Source organism: Colletotrichum graminicola (genome assembly GCF_000149035.1).
Source record: "Colletotrichum graminicola M1.001 genomic scaffold supercont1.48, whole genome shotgun sequence".
Lineage (NCBI taxonomy): Eukaryota > Fungi > Ascomycota > Sordariomycetes > Glomerellales > Glomerellaceae > Colletotrichum > Colletotrichum graminicola.
In genome coordinates this window covers 118022-145030 of record NW_007361052.1, presented here as the reverse complement: position 1 = coordinate 145030, position 27009 = coordinate 118022, and the positions used below count along the sequence as shown (strand labels likewise).

At 42.8% G+C, this 27009-nt stretch overlaps 7 protein-coding genes across 7 annotated transcripts; 3 read left to right on the top strand and 4 right to left on the bottom strand.

Moving 5' to 3' along the window:
• Positions 1–1144: 1144 nt before the first annotated feature.
• Positions 1145–1988, bottom strand: GLRG_09386 (GDSL-like Lipase/Acylhydrolase; the record flags this gene model as incomplete). The annotated part of the gene is made up of 2 exons (XM_008100071.1): positions 1145–1603; positions 1662–1988. 2 exons carry the CDS (start codon positions 1986–1988, stop codon positions 1145–1147), a joined length of 786 nt encoding a protein of 261 aa, XP_008098262.1.
• A 1289-nt stretch (positions 1989–3277) lies between these two features.
• GLRG_09385 (tRNA intron endonuclease) lies at positions 3278–5632 on the bottom strand (the record flags this gene model as incomplete). Its single annotated transcript, XM_008100070.1, has 1 exon — positions 3278–5632. The coding sequence occupies one exon, from the start codon at positions 5630–5632 to the stop codon at positions 3278–3280; it is 2355 nt and encodes a 784-aa protein (XP_008098261.1).
• A 1017-nt stretch (positions 5633–6649) lies between these two features.
• On the top strand, positions 6650–8323 carry GLRG_09384 (ceramide glucosyltransferase; the record flags this gene model as incomplete). The annotated part of the gene is made up of 2 exons (XM_008100069.1): positions 6650–6747; positions 6796–8323. 2 exons carry the CDS (start codon positions 6650–6652, stop codon positions 8321–8323), a joined length of 1626 nt encoding a protein of 541 aa, XP_008098260.1.
• A 275-nt stretch (positions 8324–8598) lies between these two features.
• Positions 8599–10089, bottom strand: GLRG_09383 (heterokaryon incompatibility protein; the record flags this gene model as incomplete). The annotated part of the gene is made up of 1 exon (XM_008100068.1): positions 8599–10089. The coding sequence occupies one exon, from the start codon at positions 10087–10089 to the stop codon at positions 8599–8601; it is 1491 nt and encodes a 496-aa protein (XP_008098259.1).
• Positions 10090–12681: 2592 nt separating this feature from the next.
• On the top strand, positions 12682–13956 carry GLRG_09382 (tannase and feruloyl esterase; the record flags this gene model as incomplete). Its single annotated transcript, XM_008100067.1, has 1 exon — positions 12682–13956. One exon carries the CDS (start codon positions 12682–12684, stop codon positions 13954–13956), a length of 1275 nt encoding a protein of 424 aa, XP_008098258.1.
• An 11299-nt stretch (positions 13957–25255) lies between these two features.
• On the top strand, positions 25256–25588 carry GLRG_09381 (uncharacterized protein; the record flags this gene model as incomplete). Its single annotated transcript, XM_008100066.1, has 1 exon — positions 25256–25588. The coding sequence occupies one exon, from the start codon at positions 25256–25258 to the stop codon at positions 25586–25588; it is 333 nt and encodes a 110-aa protein (XP_008098257.1).
• A 205-nt stretch (positions 25589–25793) lies between these two features.
• Positions 25794–26823, bottom strand: GLRG_09380 (coproporphyrinogen III oxidase; the record flags this gene model as incomplete). The annotated part of the gene is made up of 3 exons (XM_008100065.1): positions 25794–26181; positions 26213–26757; positions 26821–26823. 3 exons carry the CDS (start codon positions 26821–26823, stop codon positions 25794–25796), a joined length of 936 nt encoding a protein of 311 aa, XP_008098256.1.
• Between the last annotated feature and the right edge of the window lie 186 nt (positions 26824–27009).

Genomic DNA, 27009 nt, shown 5'->3' with positions numbered 1-27009 from the left:
CGAGGAGGGTAATAGGTAGTCCGATTAATGCGGAGGATTAATGAGAGGACGAGACGATGGTGACAAGGATTTGTTTAGTCCAATGTCGCAAGAGCTTCCCTCCCTCCTCCCCCGGATGGCGGCGGGACGGGAGCTCCCAGAGTTCAGAGTGACAGGCAGGGGACCCCACCAGGAGGGGGGATGAACCTCGGTCGGACAGTACATGTACTTCGTATACTATTCTAGTATGTAAAGTACTTTTACCTGCTGGGTAGGTACCTAGGCATCTGCCATCTAGGTATGCAGGTGCTAAACGGGAACAGCGCGGGGTTTTCATCCTCCTCTGTTTCTCATCCCACCTCATCCCGTCCTGTCTCATCCGTGCTGCAACACGCGTGCATCTTTTCCCCATGTTAACCAAGCTCTCGTGTATGTCTCGAAATTACATGGTCAAGATCGCCAGCATTTCACCGAAAGCATCCCTCAACATGGACCTCCTCATCAGCAAAGCCCCGGTACATCCATCAGCTATTCGTCCATGAATTCTGACCGAGCAAGACGATCCCCCCTTGGCAGTGATGCGATTTCACATGTCACTGCCGCCGCTCGACCCCCGCACCAAGTCCGCGGCCCCCGAGACCTCCACCCCTCCGTCCGGTGGCCCAGCCGGACGACGGGAATCTCATGCGGTATGACTTAGCCTCCTTCACATGAACGTTGAGGCTCCGGAACTGTTCACCCGGGCAACATACGCCTTGGGGGGTTTTTTTTTTGGGGGGGGGGGGGGGGGGGTTCCCCCTCGTGAACCCCGCCATGCAGCTTCCGTTACATGTCCTGCCTGCGGCTGAAGCGTTTGTGTCCTTCAAGCAACCAAGCCACTATTAATGATTCTCGAGGTGGAAGAGTGTTGAAAGATTTTGGGGTTAACACGGATATGTTGATCGAGGGCAACGGACCAAATATCCATCATTACTCCAACATACGAGACTCCCAGCAAACCCGTCGACTTAGACAGGGGGGGTCGAACGCCATGCAATCGCCTGCTGTATCGAAAATGCACTCGAGGGATACTGGCAATGGTACTTAAACATTGAAACAGACAGGCGCTACACTCAGCCTACATCTCCAAACATCTCCTCCTTCGAGACCTTTACAACTCCCTTCTCTACACGGGCGAGCTGTCGATGGCCTTCCAGATCTCCTCGCTGAGCGCCTCGTCCGGCGTGAACCACTGCGCCAGCTGCGTCTCCTTGCGCAGCAGCAGGTCCGCCACGAGCCGCCCGAACACGACGCTGCCCTCGTCGTTGAGGTGCGTGTTGTCCCCCGGCACGAGGTTGTACGAGTGCGCCTTGGCCTCGCCGACGGCCTGCACGTACTTGCGGCTGTTGAGATTGAGGTCGACGTACGTCACCCCGGCCGCCGCCGCCGCCGCAATTGTCCGCTCGCGCTCGTTGGCCAGGTTGTTGGTCACCACGCCCGCCGAGTCGAAGCTGCGCCGGGTGAGGGGCGTGACGAGGACGGGCGTCGCCCCGAGCGCCCTGATCTCCCCGGCGAGGTTGGCGAGGTTGGTCTGGTACTGGCCGAGCGAGATGTTCTTCTCGGGTTTCTGGTCGTTGTGGCCGAACTGTGGACGGGCGGGGGGTGTCAGAAGATAGGGAAAGGTTTGGGGGGAACCGACGAACCTGGATCGTCACGTAGACGTCAAAATTGGCCGTGTTGGCCTTGACGGCATCCTTGACCATATCCCAGTAGCCCATGGTGACGTAGTCCACCGTCGTCCGCCCGTTGCGGCCGTAGTTCGTGCCGAACGCCGGCTCCTTCAGGAAGCCGAGGAACCCGTTGCCCCAGCCGCCGCCGCCTTCCGACTGCGCCGCCGTCGTCGAGTCGCCGGCGAGGAAGAAGGCTGGCGGCTTCGCCGCGGAGGCCCTCTCGTCTGCGGGGGCTGCCGTCACAAAAGCCGGCGGCAGCAGGGCCGCTCCCGCCACCGATAGCAGGGCTTGGGGCTTCATCGCGTTCAGTCCGCGGTCGCCGACGTTCCCGTCTCGCACTTTGGGTGGTGCTTGCTGAGAGCCTGGCGGCGAAGGTCTTGAAGTTAAGGCTGAAGCTGGAGCTAGGGAAGAAGAGACCGCGCGTCGTACCGGCCGTCCATCTTCGTAGACGAGAACCATCTTTACAAGTTCCTCCTCTTATACAACGTGCAAAGAACAACCGGCTAATCAAACCCTGCGTCGTGCCTCCCCACCCTGTAAAACCGAGTCAGCCAAGCTTCCCGGAAGAGTGGTTCTACGAGGAGGCTGTAATCAACTACACTGCGCGTTCCGACAAGCGATGCTTAATCCCTGACAGGTCCGGGATGATACTGGGTGCTGGCCGACAGATCCCTTGCCACTCTCGGTAGTGAGCTCGATTTCTTCCGTCAATGGGGACGATGTTGAAGCAGAGTAAACCTAGATCGGGCCGCGTTACCCCTCCAATTAATTCCCCTCTCCCCCTCCCTTGACAGAACCCCGAATGAGACCAAGGTTTTTGGGGGGGAGGGGGGGGGGGGGGGAGCATGTCAAACAAAGAAATGGATGAATGTTCCAGCGAATCTCCGAGCATTTCAGCTTTGGGGGAATTGCATCATTTCTGAGGCCAAGCGATCCGGGCGTGCTGTCTATCTACCGCGCCGCATGTGGTGCCATCACGGGAGCGGACGGCGCTAAACCCAGTCAGATCTCCAGGAGATCGCGAGGTTTCGGGACTAGCCGGCAAGAGCCAATGGCATTGTTTATGGGGCCTTCCACGTCGAGCTCGTATGGGCATCGAAGCTTTGGCCGGGCGCCTTGGAATGGGATCCGCCGTTGCAGTCCGTCCGAGTATAGGACATGAAGGCAGGCCTAACCAGGTACCGGCAGGGTATAGGATAGACATGGTCATGGACGTCGTCGCCTGAAGCGAGAACCCGGTTAGATTTTCGTGCATGCTGAGAGTATGGTTGTCTTCGAGGGTCTCAGAAAAGACAGCTTGCTTCGTCATCATCGTACATTCGGGGGGTATTCTAGTGTAGCAAGATCTCCATGGCGCGGCGCGAGCCAAACATGCCGTCTTCGCGAGTTTCTCGTTTTCTTTTTTACTCATACAACGTAGTGGCTCCCGTTGGGACTTGCCATCATCATCAAACTCGCAAGTACTCATATACAATCCCTGCGTGGACGTAGCCCCCAAGCCCAATACACTCAAAACATCCCTTGCTTGTATAAAAGAGTTTCTCTCATGTCCTTTGCAACGCCGCCATAAGCCTTTACCGGGAAACGAATCATCTGTTGCGGTTACTGGACCACCGCTTGACCATGACCTCGCGGATCTTGTACAGCTTGAACACCTCCGCGGGGCCCTTCTTCATCGCCTCGTCAAACTGGGGAGGCGGCGGGACGTCAACGTACACCAGGACCAGACTCTTCTGGACATGCGACAGGACGCGCACGATGCCGTGGAGCCAGTGCCACGTCTTGCGCGGTAGTCGGCGGTCGCTCTCCTTCCACCACTGGTCCGAGTAGGACGGCAGGATGATGGCGCCGAACTCTGCGTGGTCGAACACGGGCCCTCTGGCGTAGAGCATCCAGTCCACGCCAAACTTGATGCCGGCCCGGGGAACCCATCCCAGCGAGCGGAAGTGGTGGTACACGGCGTAATTGACCAGGAACCCGTCGTCTGGTTGGAGCTCCCCAGCGGCCTGCGAGGGGAAGTAGGAATACGACCGGAACAGGTTGAAGAGCTCGGGGGTCGGGATCGGCGCCTTGGTGGCAGGGTCGACGACCCGGAGGGCACCCATTCCGAAAGAGAGGAAGAAGGCTTCCTCAGAGGTAAGCTGGAGGTGCTCCCTGTTGGCAATCTCGGTAGTCTCGGCCTTGATTTCGGTCATGGGCTCGAGCCGGTTGCTGTTGTCAGATTTTGCAATATCTTTGGTACCCGCCTCTAGGACACCAGGTCCAAGCGAAGTGCCATCAGCAGGCGGTGCTGCCTTTCCGTTGGTTGCGTTGAACAGGGCCAGGCTGGGGCTGGGAGGGTCGGAGTGTTCGAAAGTGGTCGACTCAACCTTGGGCGAGAAGCGAACGCTCTTACGACGCTTGCCGGACTTTGGCGTCAACGGAATTTCGGTAGAGGTGGAGACCATCGCCGCCTTCGCTATTCCGTTCAACCCGTTCAGATGGGCCACTTTGTCGCCGTCGACTAGATCGTTAATCAGGTGCCCAGATCCTGCGCGGTTTCTGCTCTCCGAGCCACTGAAGCTAGTATCCTCATGGATCGTTGACAGCTTCTGCGACCCAGTCGGAGAGCTTTCTGTAGGGGAGGCATTAAAAGCGCTGGTGGCTTCGACCGATGTCCCGTTGGTGAGCGGTGTGTTTGCGTTAGGTAAAGACAGCAGCTCCAACGGCCCGACGGGAGATACTGTAGCCGAGACGGACGGCACAGAATCGTCATTAGGGGCTGAGGATTGAAGAACGACCTTGGGGTCGATCACTACATCGACGCTCTCCGAGACATCCTTGGCTTGCTCAACGCTGACTAAGAAGGGGTGAGAGTTGGGAAGAGAAAGAAGTTCCATCGGCCCAACAGGGGCCCGAGCCAATGAAACTGGTGTGGGCATTTTATCGACTGTCTTGGGGACGATTCCTGAATGAATAGTAGGCGAGGCTTCCTCTCTTGATTGTAGGAAGTCACTGGGCTTGGCGATCTTGGCGGAACTGATGTCTGCTTCGAGATTTTGCTGGGGCGCCGAGTGGGCTGCAGCAATGCTTGCCGACGTGTTGTGAGACGACGACACACCATTGATCAATCGAGCGGTAGTCCCATTGCTTGTAGGTGCATCGTCTCTGACGGACAGATCAAGGGCCTCAGGTTCGGCGCGGAACGTGACTTGGTGGGCGTCTTGAGATACTTCAGGTACGTCCTTCTGTACGGCGTTGACCGCAAGGTCGGATTTAGGCAGTGGTAATGTTGATTCAGGCACGGGTTCCGCGTCCGTTGAGGTTTCTCGGGCAGGGACATGGTTGGATGGGAGCTTTGGCGAGGACTCTTCGGCCTCGGTAGCCAAAGTTGGCGGTTTTACTGTATCAGCGGATGCCACCTGAGCGGCTAGTTGTGCTTCTCGGATCCGTAACTGCCTGATGGCCTCTTGTTCGGACTTGGCCCTCTCCCACTTCATCTGCTTTCGCTCTTCACGTCTGCTGGCCGTTACCAGCTCGCTGACCTGCCCCGGCACCAGCCCGCGCCTAACCTGCTCGCGCTTCAGCCAGTTGGGCTCACTCCTACTTAAGTTGCCCTTGCCGTAGAACCCTTGTTCCCACAGCGCGCGCATGGACTTTTCGTCGGTGACGTTGACAGATTTGGATTCTGGGGACCAGATACCCTCGTGCACAATGGACGGCTCAGCAGGCGGTGGGAACAAGGATTGTTTCGTCCACGCAAACAGGACATGGAAAAGAGAAATTGGATTATTCGGGTAGAAGCTAGGGAGCGGAAAGGTCCGTATGGGAGCAGGCAGCTCGTAGATCTTGTACAACGGCAGGCCCTTCGGCCGCGGCGTCGTCGTGGAGCCCGAGGCGCTCTGCGAAGCATCAGGCGTCATGACCTGTGCAGTCGGCAAAGCCGTATTCTTAGTCTGCGACATTGTGCTAGCAAGTCATGTCTGTCTTTGGAGCAATGGTTAGCTTAGAGTCCATTACAAAAGCCTCGCAACATCATAGGAAATGATTTTTCATGTGTTTGCATCAGATACCGTTGTAGTCTATATTTGTGGCATCATCGAGGTTCAATGAAGACGCCTCTTCGCACAAATGGGTAATTGGTGTCATCATAGTAAACAGCAGGTGGAAAAGAGCGAAAGGGCAGCCCTTTTTCTTCCTAGTCGCAACCGAGGATTGCGGGGGAAAAAGAATAAGAGCCATGCCCATTGGCTATTGCCACCATGGACGAAGGGAAGAAACCAACGGAGAGAGAAGGACAACGACTTACTTGTTTGAAGAGTTTTCCACCCGTCTGACCGACAGATCACCCGTCAATTGGGCCATTCAAGCTGAAAAAAATCACCTCACTTTTTCGAGGTAGCTTGATCCTGTGCGGCAGACGCGTGTGGTTGGAGAGAAGAAGAAGAAAAGGTCTTCTGTTGGCTCTGTGCAGAAAATTTCAACGTAGAAAAAGGTCTCCGCCGTATCCATAGCTCGCTTCCGTCAGGTCTCATCCCACCCGCCGTCTGACTTTTCCTTTTCCCAGTCCGTCCGGAATAACTCGGGTGGAGACGGATGAGACGGATGCGGCTGAAAATGGGTCCGACCTAGCCACACCTTCACCCTCAATCAGCCACATATGCCCCACCCTGTCCGTGGCTGGTGCATACATGTAATTTCAAGCTTCGTCCAGTCAATGGTGGTGGGGCTTGTGGGAATTCTATGCTACGCGACTTTCCTTTCCGGTCCTACCGACTTTCTGGCAGTTATTCCTCGCCCTCGTCCGCTTCCGAGATAACCCAAATTGCTTTTCGGACGGTCTTGTGGCGGGGATTTTTTTTCTGTCATGCCTGCATCCTACTGACGGCTTTTTCTCCTTCCCATGGCGTCTGACAGTAGCTGACAACTCTGTCTTGGGCCACATCTTGCTTTTTCACACGCCCATCTCGCAACTAGACGCCATGGCAGACTGGTCCTCAGCGGTGCAAGCCATTGCTTTTGTCTGCGCTGGCTGGAGCACTTTCGTTTACATCGTCCAATCCATCGGTATTATTAGAATGTCAGCATGATATCCAGCCCCTCGCCGACCAAAACTGACCCTGCCTAGCATCTTCTCGTACTCTTCGCGTCTAAAGCCAGCCGTCTCCCCTTCGCTCAAGAAGCAAGATGTGCCGCACATCACCATCATCCGTCCTGTAAAAGGCCTCGAGTATGGCCTCTACGACTGCATCGCATCTTCGTTCCGACAAGACTACCCGCGCGACAAGCTGACGATCCGCCTATGCGTGGCCGACAAGAGCGACCCGGCGTACCCCGTCTTGGTGCAGCTGGTCAAAGACTTCCCAGGCTTCGATGCGCGAGTGCTAGTTGAGGAGGAGGACCCCCTGCTTCACGGTAGCGGTGGCCACGTCGACAATCTCGGACCCAACCCGAAGATCAGGAACATCAGTCGCGCATACCGGGAAGCCAAAGGCGATATAATCTGGGTTATGGACTGCAATGTCTGGGTTGCCAAGGGTGTCGCCGGGCGCATGGTGGACAAGCTTTTGGGATACGGGCCCGGTGGAAGCCGAGTCAAGCCCTACAAGTTTGTTCATCTCCTTCCGATTGTTGTTGACACGGTGTCTCCCCGAAGCATCTCGACGGAAGCACAGGCGCTATTGTCTTCGGAGGGAAGCTCCGCGCAAATCAGGAGCCCAGGTCACAGCTGCTCTCTGCTCGACTACGTCAAGAAGCAAGGCGGCGGTCGCCTCGACGAGATGTTCATGGCCACGAGCCACGCCAAGTTCTACAGCGCCATCAACACCGTGGGCGTTGCTCCTTGTGCCGTCGGCAAGAGCAACATGTTCCGCAAATCTCACCTGGACACTGTGACAGACCCGTCACAAAACCCCATCTTGCCCTCCGGCAAGAATTTGCCGAGGGGAATCGACTACTTCTCCGAATACATCTGCGAGGACCATCTGATCGGAGATTTGCTGTGGCGGTCCAAATTGCCCGGCATGAAGAACCACGGCCTTGTCATGGGTGACCTCGCCGTTCAGCCAATGGCCGGCATGTCTGTGCTCGCATATTTTGGGCGTCGCGCCCGCTGGCTTCGTGCACGCAAGTGGACGGTTCTTGCCGCCACTCTGGTCGAGCCCGGTGTCGAGTCACTGTTGTGCTGCGCCTACTTTGCTTTCGCTGTCACCACCCTTCCCTGGTTTCACGATTTCTTTGGTACTGCACAGACGTGGAGTGCCACGGGCCTGTACTGGCTGGCATTTGTGACCATCTGGATGGTGTGCGACTGGTTTACCTACAACCGTCTCCACGCCGGCCATACCATGGAAGTCGACGAGAATACCCCCAAATTTGCCAGAGGCACCGCGACGCCTGGTGGGGCTCCTCTGAGGTCGTTCTTGGAGTGGCTGCCCGCCTGGTTCGGCAGAGAGTTTCTTGCCATGCCCATCTGGACCTGGGCCGTGTTCTGTGGTTCGACTGTGAACTGGAGAGGCCGGACGTTCAACGTTCGCTCGGACATGAGTGTCGTGGAAATTGGGTCGCAATCCTCAAAGACCTCGCATGGTACCTTGAATGGCTCCGCCAACGTAGAAGGTGGTCTACGATCGAGAAGCAAAGACCGCATGGACTAAGTCCCCATAACATGATATATTGTAAATACTTAATGACTAAACTTAATAATGACAGCGTTCTATTATCCCTCATTTCGTGCGAAGCTGTCCGCTGCTTACAGTCTGGAGTAATGTCCCTGAATTGGCTTGTTTCTAGAGAAAACACAATATGCACATCGTGCTTGAGTCGCCCGGCTTCTACGTTGGCTTCCTTCGCAGATATCGTAGCCAGAGTTTCTTTTAGTACAACCATTCGCGTTAGCTCTCATTTTATTCACGTTTCTACTCACGCCGTATCATATGATCGAAAAAAGACGACTACTCGTTGTACCCCTCTTGGAAGATCGAGGCAGGTTCTGTTCGACAGCTTGCAGGAAATCAAGGTAGCTCTCTGGGAACTGCCTGCTTTTCGTGTCTTGCCGTGCTGAAGCGAAGACGTGCCCACGTCGCAAGTATCTACCCGCCTCTTTATCCAACTCCTCCAAAAGCAGGCCCCTGAGCTCGGAAAACCGCTGGTACATCCCTCCGGTATCCGGCTCCTGCACATCGAATACGGGAACAAAGAACAGAGCACCTGCTGCATCGACGGCATCGGCCGTGTCCAGTGACAGATGAACCAGATGCTCCATTCCAGTACCAACTAGCCGATGCTGAGGTTGAGTCTCAAGTGTAACGGGGCTCAGCACGCCGCGGAGCCAGATACTACCTTTGTTATCGGTCTCGGCTGCCTCATCGACATTGACGACCTCCACAAGAAGCTTCACGACATAACCATCGTACTCGTTATGCTGCGGTGTGTCGACGGCGCAGTCGACGCTCATCCACGACCACGATGGTGCACAGGCGTTCCGCTTCGCCGCTCTCGATCCCGTCACCGTCCAGCAGAGCTGCATCTCCATCTGCGCCCTCCAGAGACCAGCATAGAACTTGTCTCTTAACCTGAGCCTCAAGTAATCCACCACGCCGGAGAGGGCAACAACCTTGTCCGAGGGGACTGTCAAGTGGCACTGAGAGTACTCTTTCACAATCGTCCCCCACTGGCCGAGGGCCCGGTCCTGCTCTTGCGGCACCTTCAGCAGGCTCGACCCGCGCTTCTGCCCGATACCCAACGGGACTGTGCGTGGCATCGCCTGTGCGCCGGAGGGCACCGTCTCAGCTGCGGTGAGCTCGGCACAGTCCCAGATGACCTGGTCCGACGTGAAATGAGCTACCCGGGGTGAGATGACACGCTCCTGCAAGACCCAGCCACGGGTGTTGAGCGGGGCATCGTCCACCGCAGCAGTCCAGTACGGCTTGTCCAGCGCGGCTTCGACGGCGATGAAGGAGCCGCTCAGAGCACCGTTGGAGATGGTAAACGTGCCGGAAAGCAGACTCTCCGGCGCGCGGTGGACGAAGAGGCCGGTATGGCTGTTGCGGGACTGGGTAGCGGCAAGATTCAGGATACTGTGCTGGTAGACGTTGAGCATCGTCTTGGATTCGGCAGCCCAGTCGGAGGGAGAGTCTTGGACAATGCACAGGGAATCGATCCAGATGTAGGCCATTCCGAGGGACCGGGTGACGCTGAGGGCATCTCGGAAGGTTCCGGGAAGGTCTGAAGCCAGGACCCCCTTTCGGAGCTCAGGCAAGGTCTTTTCGGTGCATTTGATGATGTCGGCGCCGCCCCAGCAGTGGCTGAGCGATATGTACGGGCCCTTGGGCGGGATTTCCTTGGTGACGATCAGTCTAGCATTGGGACCCTCGACTTCAAGCAGCCGGGTCGGAAACCAGACCTCCTGGGCTCTGGACATTCTACAGACTTCATGGTTGGCCAGGCAATGTTCGAGACAGGATGTTATAAAGCGTTGTGTCTCGGGCGAACCGGTGCTCGTGCTTTCCACCTGTGCGAGAAGGTTCGGTTTCTCTATAACGCAAGAATAAAATAAGTCGATGGAGAAATTGGAAGCCTCAGAACCATCATACCTAGGCCATCGACCTGCTCCAAAAGTATATGAGGGCGATAGAAGTGTTTCTGTGATGCTGCGTCCGAGACATCAAAAGTCGCATACGGCATTGACTTGAAGAGACCGCCGTGCGTTCCGGGGCTAAAAAGAATGCCTCTCAAGCCCAAGCGTCGATCGTCCTCGAGCTCTAAATTGGCTCCTTGGAGTCCACGCATAACGGCGTGGCAGGCAACACACGTAGCGCCGTGGGCTCGGATAGTGGCAAGCGACGTGATCCATTTTGATTCAGCAAACCAGCGATCGCCGTGACCGTGCTCCGTCTTCTTCTCAAACACGCGTTTGCAGTCGCCGCACAGCATCTTCCAGGTAAGATACCTACACTATTCATCAAAACTTGAAGGTGTTAGATATTAGAGTGGGCCGGCAACTGTAGTATACCTTCAAGAAGCTCACCCCGCTCGGCTTATGTTCTACGACTCTACGGCAGGGGTTGCTCCGGATGATGGAAGGGCTTATTGGTTGACGAGCGCAAGCCTGCCTCGCTTACCTACCTCGACGGGAGATCGTTATACATCTCACCTGACGTACCCCCCCCCTGGCTGACCTGACCTAGGCCCACCCGAAAATGTAGATTGATCCTGTATTAATCTAGGATCAATCCATAACCCTAACCCTTACACCCTTCTATCTGACAGTAAAAAAATAAACATATACCATACGCTAAACTAACCACTGACCCTAACCACTGACCCTAACCACAAACCCTAACCTGTATCTCTGAATTTTAGAAGAATTAATTATACCTCACCTGACGTACCCTCCTTCTTGATAGGGTTAGGGTTAGAGTGGGCCTAGGTCAGGTCAGCCAGGGGGGGGGGTAGGTCAGGTCAGCTGCATCCTGACGGGAGATGTAGTTCAACGGAAGCCCTGGCTGAGTAAATGTGAGCAGAGCCGGCCTTTTGCGCAAGCATTTTTGACTACGTTTTTGACAAGGGCCGCAAAACCAACGTCCATAGACACCAGCCTTAGACACCAGCCTTCCAGTTCCGGCAAGATCAATGCCAATTACCAACAATTTCATCCCGAGAGTTATGGACGCCGAAGTCTTCCCTAGATGAAAGGCTTCCGATGAGATAAAATTTCAAGCGGAATAAGTGAGACAAGTAAGTATCTTAGGCTCAAGGCAGTTGACGGGCACTGGCATCGAAACGTTTTCGTATATAACTGACTATCATTCCTATGCTTTCACCAGATAGACATATGGCACAACCTACTCGGCACTCGCTCGGGTTGCCCATATTCGCCCATCCCATGCGATTCTAAAGGGGTTGATTGCAGCACGTAGCTTATCCTTTCAATCAAGAGCACAGCTGGGATGGGAGGAAAATCCGCCCACTCTAGTAAGTTGGGCGGATGAGTTTGAAACAAACAAATGATTACAGCCAGGATAAGGGTAGCATTGCGGGGGGATTCAGCACCCGGCAAGGTTACCCAAGATGACAGCCACTTGCAGATTGGTTCTGCAGCAGGAGTGTCCCTTAATATGCCAAGCACATCTATGCACGGGAGCAGCCCGAACGGAAACATTTTTTGCCTATGCTACTGGGCTATCAGACCAGGAAATACTAACTGCCTGGTGGCGGATCCCCCTGGATGTGGTCTTTTGAAAAACTACCGCGCTGTCAGCCGTCAAGACGTCTAAGAACCCACCCTCATACACTGCTTGGCGTATTATCAGTGTTCATGCGCCAAGCGTCGAGAACTACGTATAGACAAATGGAAAGCAAGGGTCTCCTTGTCATTGTATGAGGATACCCGAGTTATTTACGTGAATGACTGCCGCTTTGTGTACCTCAACTGTAGCGCAAATCGAACACATATGGAGCCATGCGCTGAGTCTACCCCTATAATTAAGTAATCTTGAAGTCGGTGTAGATTTTCGTAGAATTTTCGACCCATTAATCAAGTATTACATGCGGATAGACAAGGGAGGGATTTAAGTTACCGAATGTTATCGCGGGGGAATATCCTCGTACCATACCCGGAAGCAAGAGTCGGAGAAGGCTTTGCTACCGGGATTATATCGGCTAGCTGCTTGAAAGGGGTCTGACAATTAAGACCAGTCTCCACGATCATCGTTACCATGCTAAGGCACCCATCGGATGTTCAACTAACATGGTATGACAACAACCTTGACGACTTATATAGCTTATATAGCAGTGGTATCGATGGATCATATGGGATACTCACCTGTCGTAGAACAAAATACATAGAAATCATACGTCGCTCGCCTTCTACCCAAGTGTCCTATCCCCCTTCGCGAAAGTGTTTATATGCCGACTTCTCGTAATATTAATTCTGCAACATTTTGAACTTTACACCTCGTTAATCCAGTCATTCACTTATTCGTTCTTTGCGTATCTCGGCCCGTCTACCATTATGCTGCCGCTGATGCTTCTTGGTGCTCTAGCACCCGGCGTCAGAGCTGTTGAACCCTTGGCTAAGGCCAATGTCACCTTTGAGCAACAATGTTCAAAATTCGCAAGCTCTTTGCAGATCCCTGGCGCAGATACCACAGCCACTGAGTACATCCCCGCCGGAACTACGCTTCAACTACCCGGCTCGGATCCCTCCTGCGCCCGTCCGTCCCAGAATGTCACGGCAAATCTCTGTCGTGTCACTGCGCGCATCGCGACCTCGGTCCGGTCCGGGGTCAAATTCGAGGCATGGCTGCCCGAGAACTGGACCGGTCGATTTCTCAGCACTGGAAATGGCGCACTCGGTGGTTGCGTCCAGTACGAAGACCTTGACTACGCGTCCTCTCTTGGGTTTGCTGCCGTGGCTACCAACAATGGTCACGACGGCATGAGCGGAGCCCCTTTCATGAACAATCCCGGTGTCATCGAAGACTTCGCATACCGCGCACTAACTACTGGAGTCGTAGTCGGCAAAGATATCACAAAGGCCTTCTACAACAGGCCACATACCAAGAGCTACTACCTGGGCTGCTCGACTGGTGGACGTCAAGGCTTCAAGCAAGCGCAAGCTTTCCCTCAAAATTTCGATGGCATTGTAGCCGGCGCCCCTGCTTTCTCTTTCAACAACCTCACCTCATGGAGCTGCCACTTCCTCCCCCTCACTGGCCAGCAGGGTGCTGATACCTTCATTCCCATGTCTATGTGGCCCACCATTCACAATGACATCTTGGACCAGTGTGACGAACTCGACGGTGCCAAGGATGGCTTGCTTGAGTCCCCGGATCTTTGCGATTACAAACCCGAAAGTCTCCTCTGCGGCGCGTCCAGCAACCAGACAGCCGGTTGCCTCACTCAGAAACAAGTCGAAACCCTTCGCGGCATCTACTCTCCTCTGATTGACGCATCTGGCAGCCTGGTTTACCCGCGTATGCAACCCGGAGCCGAGATGACGGGTGCCCCGCAGGTCTACTTCAGCGGCCAGCCGTTCAGCGCTTCTGACTGGTTTAAGTACGCAATCTTGAACGATTCCAACTGGGACCCAGCTACCATAACCTCTGAAGACTACGTCAAGGCTTCGAGCTTGAACCTCTTCAACATTGAGACCTGGGATGGTGACTTGTCAACATTCCAACAGCGTGGTGGTAAAATCCTTCATTATCACGGCCTCGTAGACGGGATCATCTCTAGTGACAACTCCCTAAGATACTACGAGCACGTTTCACAGACAATGTTGTGAGGGGGCCCGTGTGCTGGGAGGTCACGTGACCTCCCGGGCCCCTCACCTCATCTCCAGCCTCTGCCGTAGCCTTGTGGAGGATTTCCTCCATTACCACCACACACACACTATAGATCAGTAATACCACTAATTACCTCACTTTGTTGCTCTTATACTCCTATAGGTTATAAGCCTAGGGCTAATATTAATTTTTCTTTTAAATTAATTAGTTACCTCTACCTATCTTTATTATTTTTATAAAAATCTGCCTACTAAAGTAGTAATTATATAACCTTACTTTAATAAGGATCCTTTACTAAATAACCTTACTATTAATAACTTATAAAAATCTACTTACTAAAGTAGTAGTTACTTAACCTTACTTATTTACCTTTATCTATTACTTTAGACGTCTATTAAATAGTAGTAAATTATATAATAATTTAGATATACCCTCTTATAGTAGTAAAAGAAATATATAAAGATTAATATATATTTAGGCTAACTATAGTCTAAAGTAACTTACCTATATTGTTACTATTATAGCTAATAGTAGTAATTACTAAATAGTCTTATTAACTATCCTTAAGCCCAAGGGGGAGTTAAACTAGTCCTTATAGATTATTCTTATTAGCGTTACCTTTTATACTAATAAAGTTAAGAAGTATATTAACTATAATATTCCTTAACTATCTAAAGATACTATAGCCTTTATAGCTTAAAAAGCTAACTATAACGTTATATATAACTTACTTATTTTATTATATAATATATTAATTAATAAGCTTCTTAATATAAGATAGTAAGATAATAGTAATCCTTATACCTTAATAAAGGCACTTAAAAATATATTCCTAAGGTATTTAAGGACGCTATTAGAGCCTTTATTAATAAATTCTCTAAGGGTAGTGCCTAAGATTATAAAACCCTTTATAATACCCTTAAACATATATAGTATTTATATACCTATACTACTAGCCTCTATAGTAAAAACTCTAATTACTATTAGGCTATCCTCTTACTTAATTACTTTAAGATATATTTACTTAATATATATAAGCACTATACTAATAATAATAAAAAGCCTAAGTAGGCTATAGTTATTAAGACTATTTATATACTTACTTAAGATAAGAAGTAAAAAATAGGCCTTATTATATACTATAAGGTTACTACTATAGTTACTACTACCTTTAGTACTAATAGCTAAGGTGCTACTTTTACTAAGAAGTTAGGCTATAATAATTACCTTTATTATAACAGGGGTTATATTACTATAAAGTGTTAGATTACCTATTTAAAGCTTATTTTTACTAACTATATATATTATAATAATTTACTTACTTATATAGCTAAGTACGTCTATAATAAGGATTATAAGGAGGCTACTACTTCTATTATACCTAACTTTTTTACTTCTGTTTTTATAAAAGGTGCCTTAGGCGCACTAAGTAGCTCTTTAATTACTAGCCTTATAATATAACTAAGTAAGGCTATCTTTACTATAGTAAGTAATAAAGTTATTAAAGTATTTAATATTATACTAAATTTAGGCTACTTTAGCCTTATCTTTAATTTACTATAACTTTTTATATTATATACTATTTATAATAACTTTTTACTTTTTACTACTATAAATAAAAAGTAAGTATATCCTAAGGGATCTAGTACTATCTTCTTCTAAACTTAAGATCTAGCTAATTTATCTTAGATAATTAACTAGACTATTAAAGATATTAAGTATAGCCTTTATAGCCTAGCTAACCTTCTTAGCCTTAGTAAGCTTTATAAGGTAGGTATAAAGTATAACTATATAACTACTAGTATTATTAACACTAAATCTAAAGCCTAATTAGCTACTATTAAATAGATTTTTAATATTTATATACTTTATATTATAAATAGGCTAACTATACTAGTAGTAACTACCCTTACTTTATTTATAGTTAGAGGTAAGTGCTAGCTAACCTTTAAAATAATATACTATTAACTTATTTACGCCTATCTATTATAAGTTATTAAGGCCTACTATTAAGTAAGTATATAATTTACTTAGGTTAAGATTAATACCTTTTACTATAAGGCCTACTACTTAGCTAAATCTATAAAGCTTATTAGCTATAATACTTTACTGCCTCTTACTCTAGTAGGTAAAGAGATTTATCTTAACTTTATAAAGGTTAAACTACTATTAAAGACTAGTATAAGATACGCCCTTTATTTTCTTAACTATTATAGTAGCTACTATTAGCTTTAACTCTTATAAGCTTATTACTATAAGGTTATACTTAATACTATTAAGAATTTTAATACTACTTTTACTAATATAACTAGCCTTACTATTAAGAGCTAGGTTTTTAATAACGCGCCTAAGCTAAAAAAGGTGCTTTATAATCCCTACTTTATAGGCATAAGGCTTAACCTTATAATTATATATACCTTATTAATAAATAGATTAATAAAGCGTACTAGTTATATACTTATAGAGGCTACCTATATGTTACTTATTAATAACAGCCTACTAGAGGAGCTTTAGGACTATACTCTTAACACTATAGTGTAGATCCTTAACCTTTTGCCTTAATCTACTAAAGGTAAGATAAGCCCTTATAAGATTATTACTTATAAGCTTAACCTTATTACTAATTATAAGCTTTCTTAAATTAAACACCTTTACACCTTTAGCTATATAGTATATATATATAAAAAGGGTAGTAAGCGCCCCCTATGTTCTATAAAGATAAAGTATTAGAAGTAAGAATATCTCTAAGTATTCTTATACTTCTTTATCTTATATTTCCTCTATTATAGAGGTTATATATATATAAGATATATATATTTATAATCTACTTACTTAGTAGATTAATATATATATTGATTACGTAAGCATGTCTGATTACGTAATCAACTGAAGATTGGAGAAGGTACTAGAATGTCTAAGATCTCTCTAGATCCTACCTTCTACCTCTGTTATTCCTATAAGGTTATTATTTTAAGTTAGGGTTATTTACTTAAGGTTATTATATTACGCAACTAAGGGTTAATTTATAAGCAGCTTACGTAAGTATAGAATATTCTAGTAAGCTATATAGGTCTATATAAGGGCTAGAATTCTTCCTGTTTCTAGTTTCCTTTCCTTCTCTCTCTAAGCAAGCAAATAGTTAATAATCTAACTACTATACTCTCTTTTAACTATATATCCTTATATCCTCTATTTATTTACCCTAGGTATAAGTATTTATATCTCCCTTTTATCCTATATTCTTACTTCTATAAGATATATCTTTATATAAGAGATATACTCTCTTATATTCTCCTAAGCTAGAATTCTCTATCTAAGAGACTAGCTTACCTATTATACTAACAGGTTATAAGCCTAGCTAATATACCTAGGGTATCTTTATTACTATAAGAGTTATATATACTCTTAAGTAGCCTATTTATTTATCTATTTATAAAAGTAGATTCCTTATACTATCTTTTCTTTATAAGAATATTAAGGTAGAAAAAGTAAGTCCTTAGTATCTCTTATAACTAAGAGAAGTATTAAATATCTACTATAGATAAAGGCAGTATAAGTCCTACTATAGGCAGCATAAGGTCCTTTATCTAAGAGGTAGTATAAGTCTTAATAGCAGCTATAAAATCCTCTAGCTGCCTATATATCTTATATATATAAAGATATATATTTATAAAGAGGTAGAAAAAGTAAGACCTCTATAGGTTATAAGAATACCTATTTAAATCTAGTAAAATACTAAAAAAATAGTAGATATTATTAAGGCTACTACAGGCTGTTTATTACCTCTAGAATAACGTCTCTAGGGTATAAAGAATTAGAATTCCTAGATTACTTCTATTTATCTCTTTTTTAAGCTATTAAAGCTTAATACTTATTTTAAAGAAGAGATAAGATATAAGGATATCTCTAAAGAACAAAAAACATAAGCCTTATTAATTATAAGGCAGAATCTTTAAAAAGATCCCTTATCTTTAGTATTTAATTTAAAGGATCCTAAGGATACTTTAAATATACTAAAATTATCCTATAAGGGAACAGGCCCTGTTCTAAGGCAATAATTATACTTAGAATTTCACGCTATTAAATTAGAGAATTATAATACTTTAAATAAGTTTATTAGCTCTTTTAAAGGTTATATCTCTAAATTAAATAACATAGGGGCTAAAATAGAAGATATAGACTAAAAAACAGTCTTTATAGCTGCTTTAAGCAGTTATTTTCCTATTTAGGCAGAAAAACAGAGAGGTGCTTTAAGAACTAAAAAGCCTCTTTCTCTAGAAGCCCTTATTAACAATATATTAGATAAAAACTAGTATAAAAACAATACGCCTATATCTAATAATTATAATAGAAATCCTTTTAATAATAAGGATAATTCTACTAAAGATTATAAAAATCCCTTTAATAAGGATAAGAAACCTTATAAGTAGGGAAATAAAGGGTATAAAAGACCTAAAGAAAAGGTTAACAACCTAGATTTAAACCTATAGCCTTTTAAAGGTAAAGAAAAAGCAACTTTCACTATAAACTATTAAGCTAACTAGCCTCTAGAAGAGGATAACTAAGAAGGCAAATATTACACTTATAAGGCCTATAACAACTATTTAAATTAAAGAAATAAATAGTTATATAATATAGGTTTAACAGTCTATATATTAAACAATAAGGACTTTTACCTAGACCTATTAACTAAAGAAAATATTCTTATAGTTAATATAAGAGCAAGACCTATTAAACCTAAAGGAATAGGAACTATTTTACTTCCTATTTACTTTAAAGGGGAAATTAACTATATAAGGTTAAAGAATACCTTATATATACCAGAATTTCCTATATCTATATTTTTAGGCCTTCTACACTATAAAGGAGGTAGATTCCTTGTTAACTAAAATCTTTATAATAGTAATAAAGAACCTTTTACTAATATTAATATAGTAAGAAGAGGTTTCTATTTATATATTACTTATCCTCCTAAAAATAATCTTCTATATAATATAGATATAGAAGAAGAAAAAGGCCCTTTTTTATCTCTAGAAAATACTAAAGATAATATATCTTCTAATATAGAAGATAATACCTTTAAAGAAAAGGTATTTACTATAATAAAAGAATAGTATTAAAAATTAGGCTATCCTTCTTATCCTTACTTAGTTAAAATAGCTAAGTTAACTAAGGGAATTCCTTTAGAAAAATTAAAGGAAGAGGATTTATACTGTCCTTACTATATAAGCTCTAAGTTAACTAGGTAACAGCCTAAAATTAACTATAATAGAGCTACTTTTCCTTTAGAAAAAGTATATATAGATACTCTTAAAATTACCTCTATATCTATTAATAGAAATAACTACGCTATTCTATTTATAGATAATTATTCTAGCCTTAGAGATATTAAATTCTCTAAAACTAAAGAAGATATAATTAATATCTTAAAAATAAGCTAGAATATTATAAAAATTAGGGGTATAATTATCCTAAACGCCTACGCCTAGATAACAGTACTAAATTTAATATAGGGGAATTATTACCTTATATTAAAGAAAGAGGGATTATTTTAGAACCCTCTACTCCCTATACGCTAGAGTAAAACGGAATAGCAGAAAGAACAAATAGAGCTATTCTAGATAAATCTAGGACTATTATAGCAGCAAATAACTTACCTAAGTTTCTATAGGATATTATTCTTAAAGAAACTACTAAGTTATTAAATTATACTGCTATAAGAAGACTAGAAAAGACCCTTATAGAGGCTTTTCTAGATTATTTTTATCCTAATAAGGATAATAAACTAGATTTATCTAAATTAAAGAAAATAGGCTCTAAGGTCTTAGTCTATAGACCTAAAGAAAGGCGTATCTAATTAGATAAATTAAATACCTATATAGAAGAAGGTATTTATTTATCTACAGAAGAGAATAATATATATACTATATATATTCCTTTTAGGCCTTATAGGTCCTCTATAGTAAGGACCTTATATATTAAATTTATAGAAAGTACTATAAGAGAGGGAGAAAAAACTACTATTCCTTTTAGTACTTCTATAAATAAAGAAATTATTCCTTCTTCTAATATAGAGGTTAGAATACTTACTATATCTAAAGAAGAAAAAGATAAATATAAGGCCTATAATAATAATAATACTATAAAATATAACTATAGTATTAAAACTCTAGAGCCTACTACTTTAAAATAAGCTCTAGAAGGACCTAAAAAAGACCTCTAGTTAGAAGCTATATATAAAGAATTAGCTACTATTATCTAAAGAGGCACTTTAAAAGCAGTAGAACCTAATAAAGCATATAAGTCTTCCAGGGTACCTTTAACTACTAAATAGGTCTTTAAGAAAAAATTCAATATTAATAGTAATATTAATAAATATAAGGCCTAATTATGTGTTAGAGGTTTCTAGTAAAAATATAGGCTAGATTACTTTTAAACCTTTGCTGCAGGTAGTAACCCTACTACTTATAGGGTACTATTAGCTATAGCAGCAGCTTTAGATTAGGAAATCTAACAAATTGATATTATTAGAGCCTTTCTATATAGGGATTTAGAAGAAGAGGTATATATAGACCCTTCTAATATCCCTTTATCTAATTTCTTTAATAAATACCCTAATTTAAATACTATAAATTAGGAAAATAATAAGAATTAGATATTATTACTTTTAAAGGCTTTATATAGCCTTAAATAAGCTCCTAGGTAGTAGCAGTTAAAGATTAAATCTATATTAAAAGATATAGGGTTTATATCTTTAAAATCTAACGAAGCCACCTATTATAACTAAGATAAAAATAATCCTTATTATATTATTACCTATATTAATAATTTTCTTATACTTAATAAAGATATTAAGTATATAGAAAATATAAAGGGTAAAATCTCTAAATATATAGAGATTTAAGACCTAGGTGAAGTTTCTAAATTTCTAGGGCTTTATATAACAAGAGATAGATCTAGAAGATCTATAACTATCTCTTAAGCCTATTATATCTAATAACTTCTAGAAAGATTTAATCTACTAGAAGCAAAAGGAAATAATATACCTATATCTTTAGGTATATTAAGTAGCCCTCTAGGTAACAAATTAGAAGGTTATACTCCTTCTAAGGACCTATTAAAGGAATATTAATAACTTATAGGTTCCCTTATATACGCTATGTTTATAACTAGGCCTAATATAGCCTATAGCGTATCCTTTACCTCTTGTTACCTCTATAACCTAATAGAATTCCTACTTAAGTAAGGAAAAGGTATTTTAAAATATTTAAAAGAGACTATTAATTATAATATTACTTATTAAGGTAATATAGATATTAATAACTCTAATAATACCCTTAATCTAGTAGGATATACTAATTCTAACTAGGTAAGTTATAAAGAAACTAGAAAATCTACTTTTAGTTATATCTTTACCTTATTAGGGGGCCCTATTAGTTAGAAATCTAAAAAACAGTTAACTATATCCCTATCTACTACTAAGGCTAAATTTAATAGCCTATAGGAAGCTATTAGGGAGGCAGTCTAGCTAAAAGGCTTATTATCTAAAATAAGGTATAATATAACCCCTATAAATATTAAAATAGATAATAATACAGCCTTAAGCTTAGCCTATAATCCTAAATATTATTAGAGGACTAAGTATACTGCCTTATACTACTACTATACTTATTAAGAAGTTAAAAATAGCAATATAGAAGTAAAATATATTCTTACTTCTTCTATACCTACAGATAGCTTAATAAAACCTCTTCCTAGGGATAAATTTTAAGAATTTATTAAGCTTATAGGCCTATTTAATAATAATAAGCCTATATAATATACCTATACATATAGTATATTTTTCCTACTATTATTAGGACTTTTTATAAATAAGTTATTATACTTATTAATATTTACCTTACACGCTACTGCGCAACTCTAGGGTAACTTTTTTTACTTAACTACTTTTACTCTATAATAGAGCAAAAGAGGGAGTATTAGAAGTAAGAATATCTCTAAGTATTCTTATACTTCTTTATCTTATATTTCCTCTATTATAGAGGTTATATATATATAAGATATATATATTTATAGTCTACTTACTTAGTAGATTAATATATATATTAATTACGTAAGCATGTCTGATTACGTAATTAACTGAAGATTAGAGAAGGTACTAGAATGTCTAAGATCTCTCTAGATCCTACCTTCTACCTCTGTTGTTCCTATAAGGTTATTATTTTAAGTTAGGGTTATTTACTTAAGGTTATTATATTACGTAACTAAGGGTTGATTTATAAGCAGCTTACGTAAGTATGGAATATTCTAGTAAGCTGTATAGGTCTATATAAGGGCTAGAATTCTTCCTGTTTCTAGTTTCCTTTCCTTCTCTCTCTAAGCAAGCAAATAGTTAATAATCTAACTACTATACTCTCTTTTAACTATATATCCTTATATCCTCTATTTATTTACCCTAGGTATAAGTATTTATATCTCCCTTTTATCCTATATTCTTGCTTCTATAGGATATATCTTTATACAAGAGATATACTCTCTTATATTCTCCTAAGCTAGAATTCTCTATCTAAGAGACTAGCTTACCTGTTGTGCTAACATAAAGCCCTAAGCTATAAAGGGTTACCTTATTAGATATAGCTTTTTATATAGCTATATCTACTATATCTATATCTTAAGTAAGAAGTAAGTTATTTACTATTATAACGTTTATTTCTATAAAAGACCTAAAAAGACTATTCTTTACCTTATTAATAGAGTTACTATTATAGTAGATACTAACTATAATATACTATTTAATAAGCCTAATTTAATAACCTACTATCTAGCTTATATCTTTAACTTATATTAACCTATTACTAAAAAGTCTTATAACTAGTAAATTAACTAATCTAATAGTAGTAAGTTAGATAGTAAGTATATTAATAGTAGCTACTATACTACCCCTCCTCTAGAGGATTATTAATAGTAACCTATTTTTACTATATACCTTACTTAATAAACTAATAATATAGATACTACTAAAGATAAGTTTTATAATATAGAGTAGTAGGAGGCTAACTTTCTAGCCTTTATTATAGAGGAAGATTAGCTAGACCTTATTACTAAGGTTACTACTACTTTAGTTACTAAAGGGGGCTAACTACACTATACTAGTACTATAAAGCTACCTAGCTACTACTAAGATACTACTAGTATTAGAAAGTATAATAAAAAGGCTTATCTTACTATAGATATTTAGGTTTATAATAACGCCTATTATTACTTTATTAGTATACTTACTACTACTACCTTATTATATATACTACCCCCTAGATATAACATTTTATTTACTATTAAGAAGGCTAAAGAAGGCCTACACTAGCACTACTAAAAGCAGGCTTATAATACTAAGATCTAATAATTTATTAATAAGGAGGTCTATACCTTTATTAATCCTTTTTCTAATATAAAGATTTTTCTTAGTAAGTAGGTATTTAATATTAAAACTAATGTAAAAAATAAGATTATTAGATATAAGGCCTAATAAGTAGTCTGTAGTAACTATAAGTAAGGTAAATAGTCTTTATAAGAGGTATATACTACTATAGCTATTACTACTACTATATATTTATTTTACGCTATTATTACCTTATATAGATTAGTATATAAAATATATAACTTTAATACTACTTTTCTTACTGCCCTTATACTTAATAGCACTTATATTTATGTCTATTAACCTACTAGTTATACTACTAATAATAATAAGGTATAGTTACTCTATAAGGCTTTTTATAGCCTTTATAAGGCACTACTATAGTAGTTTACACTTATTAAGAGTAAAATAAAAAAAATTAGCTTCTACCTAGTTAAGGGAGAAATTTACCTCTTTATTAATAAGGAGCTTAATACCTACGCCTTAATATATATTAATAATAACGTAGTAGCTACTACTAATAAGGAGACTACTAAGAAGGTATATAATATACTTACTAAGGTCTACCTATTAAAGGACCTTAGTAAAGCTTCCTAATTTCTTAGATTTTAAATTAAGTAATCCTCTACTAGTAAGATCTTTATTAACTAATATAAGTATACTAATAGTATACTTTATTACTTTAGATATAGTAACCTTTAACCTATTAAGACTTTATTACTTACTAACTATAAGTTACTTACTATATAAGTAAAAGATAAGTGTTCTAAAGCTAACTAATAAACCTATATTAAGTAGACTAGCTACCTTAACTAGTTAGCTACTAGTATACGCCTAGATATTACTTTTATAGTTAGTAAGCTCTCTTAGGCTAATACTAGCCTATTATCTACCTATTTAGCTGCTATTAAGCACCTTTTTTACTACCTTAAAGGCACTACCTATTATAGTATCTTATTTAGTAGACTTAACCCCTCTACTAACGTTAGCCTCTATATAATAGTAAATACTTTTTTTACTAATAATTACCTATTATAGGTATCTATAGGTAAATATGTTATCTACTTTATAAGATTACTAATTACCTAGAAGTTAAAGAAGTAGACTTTTATTACTTTAAGCTCTATAGAGGTAGAGTTTATTAACCTTATACCTACTACTATTACTATAAAGTAGATTTACTATTATACTAAGTAGCTTCTTAGCTAACTAATAGATATACTAACTATCTTTTTTGCTAATAGTACTAATATAATAGTTAATATAATAAATCCCCTTAATAAGGTATAAACCTAAAGTATTAACGTCTAATATAAATAGATAATATAAGAGGTCTATACCTAAAAGAATATTACCCTCTAACTTATTAAGGGCACTAAGATAGCTACTAATAGTCTTACTAAGCTACTAGCACTAACTAAACATAAGGATTTTATATAGTTATTAGGTATAGTAAATAGGTTAGATTAAAGAGCCTTATAGGCTATAATAAAGGATATATATAAGGAGAATATATATTTAGAGGATTTATATTACATAGGGATTTTAGCGTACAGATTAATTATTACTAGACTGAAGGGACAATAGCCAGCATATTACTAAAGTTATTATATACTTTAAAAACTCCTCAGATTTAGAGGATTTAAGATTAGGCTGTTATTTTGCCCCTATATACAATATTCATTAAGTTAGCAGAGCCTGAGGGGGAGTGTTATAAGGGGGCACGTGTGCTGGGAGGTCACGTGACCTCCCGGGCCCCTCACCTTATCTCCAGCCTCTGCCGTAGCCTTGTGGAGGATTTCCTCTATCACCACCACACACACACTACAGATCAGCAATACCACCGATTGCCTCACTTCGTTGCTCTTGTGCTCCCACAGACAATGGGGAAGACCCCCGCCGAGTTGGACGATTTCTATCGTTTCTTCCGTATTTCCGGAATGGCTCACTGCAGTGGTGGTCCTGGTGCTGTTAACATTGGCAACCAAGCCCAGAACTTGGCCAGCTATGACCCCGAAGAGAACGTCCTGATGGCCATGGTCCGTTGGGTAGAGGAGGGGATTGCCCCTGAGCACATCACCGGAACTGCCTTTGTCAATAATACGAGAAGTGCCGGCGTTGACTACAAACGCAAGCATTGCCGCTGGCCTACACGCAACGTTTTCAACGGGACAGGGAGCTATAAGAACGAGAATAATTGGGAATGTGTGGCATAATAGAGGACAACGGGGCTATCTAGTTGTCGGAAAATTAGTCGGCCACCAAAGTTCAAATGAAAGCGTCCATATCCATAACGTAGTTGAAAACGAAACTCATCTTTTGGCAATTCGAAAGATATTATACGACCGTGCCTGCTCTCAGACTATTATCATGCAGACAGGGTCAACGTCGAATTCCGTGCCGCAAAACATCTGGCAAACTTCAAACCCATTCCTTGGGCTTCCTGAGAACTTCGAGAAGCTTCCCTTCCGGGCTGTCGGGGTTCGGCTCATCGTGCATATATCTCCACTGGGCCGTTATCGGAAGACTGATGAGGATGCTCTCAACCCTCGAACCGGGAACATTCAGACCGAACGCCATCCCCCGATCATGCACAAGGTTGAACTCGACGTACCGTCCCCGTCTAATCTGTTGCCATTCCTTCTCCTTGTCTTTGAACGGCATATCCTTCCTCTTCTCGGCGATAGGAATGTATGCTGGCAATAAAGCGTCAATGGCCGATTGAGCAAAAGCGAAGCCTTCTTCAAGGTCCACACAATCTTCATCGAGGTCGTCAAAGAAGATGCCGCCAATGCCCCTTCTTTCGTCCCTGTGCTTTCATGTTGAAGTACTCGTCACACCACCTTTTGAACCTAGGGTAATATGCGGGATCGTGTTCATCGCACGCCTTCTTCAGGGTTCGATGAAAATGTTCAGCATCATCGTCGAACAGATAGCTGGGTGTCAGGTCGCTGCCACCGCCAAACCATGCCGTTTGTGCTGATCCATCCGGTCGGACGGTCTCGAAATATCGGCCGTTCATATGTACTGTTGGTGCCATTGGATTCCTGGGATGGACGGCCATACTCAGGCCTAGTGCGTAGAACTCCAACTCTTGGTCATCCGAGGGCAAGCTTTTGTGATTTTGCCGCATCTCTTCGATCGCCGCCCTGTTAAGCTTCCCATGCACGATGCTGATATTCACGCCCGCCTTTTCGAAAACCTTGTCATCCTGTAGGACGCAAGTCCGACCTCCGCCGCCGTCATCGGGCCGCTCCCATTCACCTGTCCGGAAACGTGTACCGTCTACATTTTCCAACTTGGAGATGATCTCTTGTTGTTTTCGTCGGATGAAAAGCTCCATGCGGGTACGCATGGGCAATTGCTGATCATCCTGTGAGGTTGGCTATGTGTCGATTGTGGTCAGCATGGCCTCAAGTTTGCCCCCTCAGACTCTGATAATACAAACCATGGTGTGATTTCACTGTTTCAGGACGAGAACGCCACGGGATAGCGCTGCGTAACTATTCCGAATCCCTTCCGGAGGAAAACCTGGCGACTTGTGTACCTACTGAATGATATAATATTGGCGGGGTAATCGACTACTTGGCAACAACACTTATCGGCCATTCAACATTTGCATCTGTGGCGCAGTGAT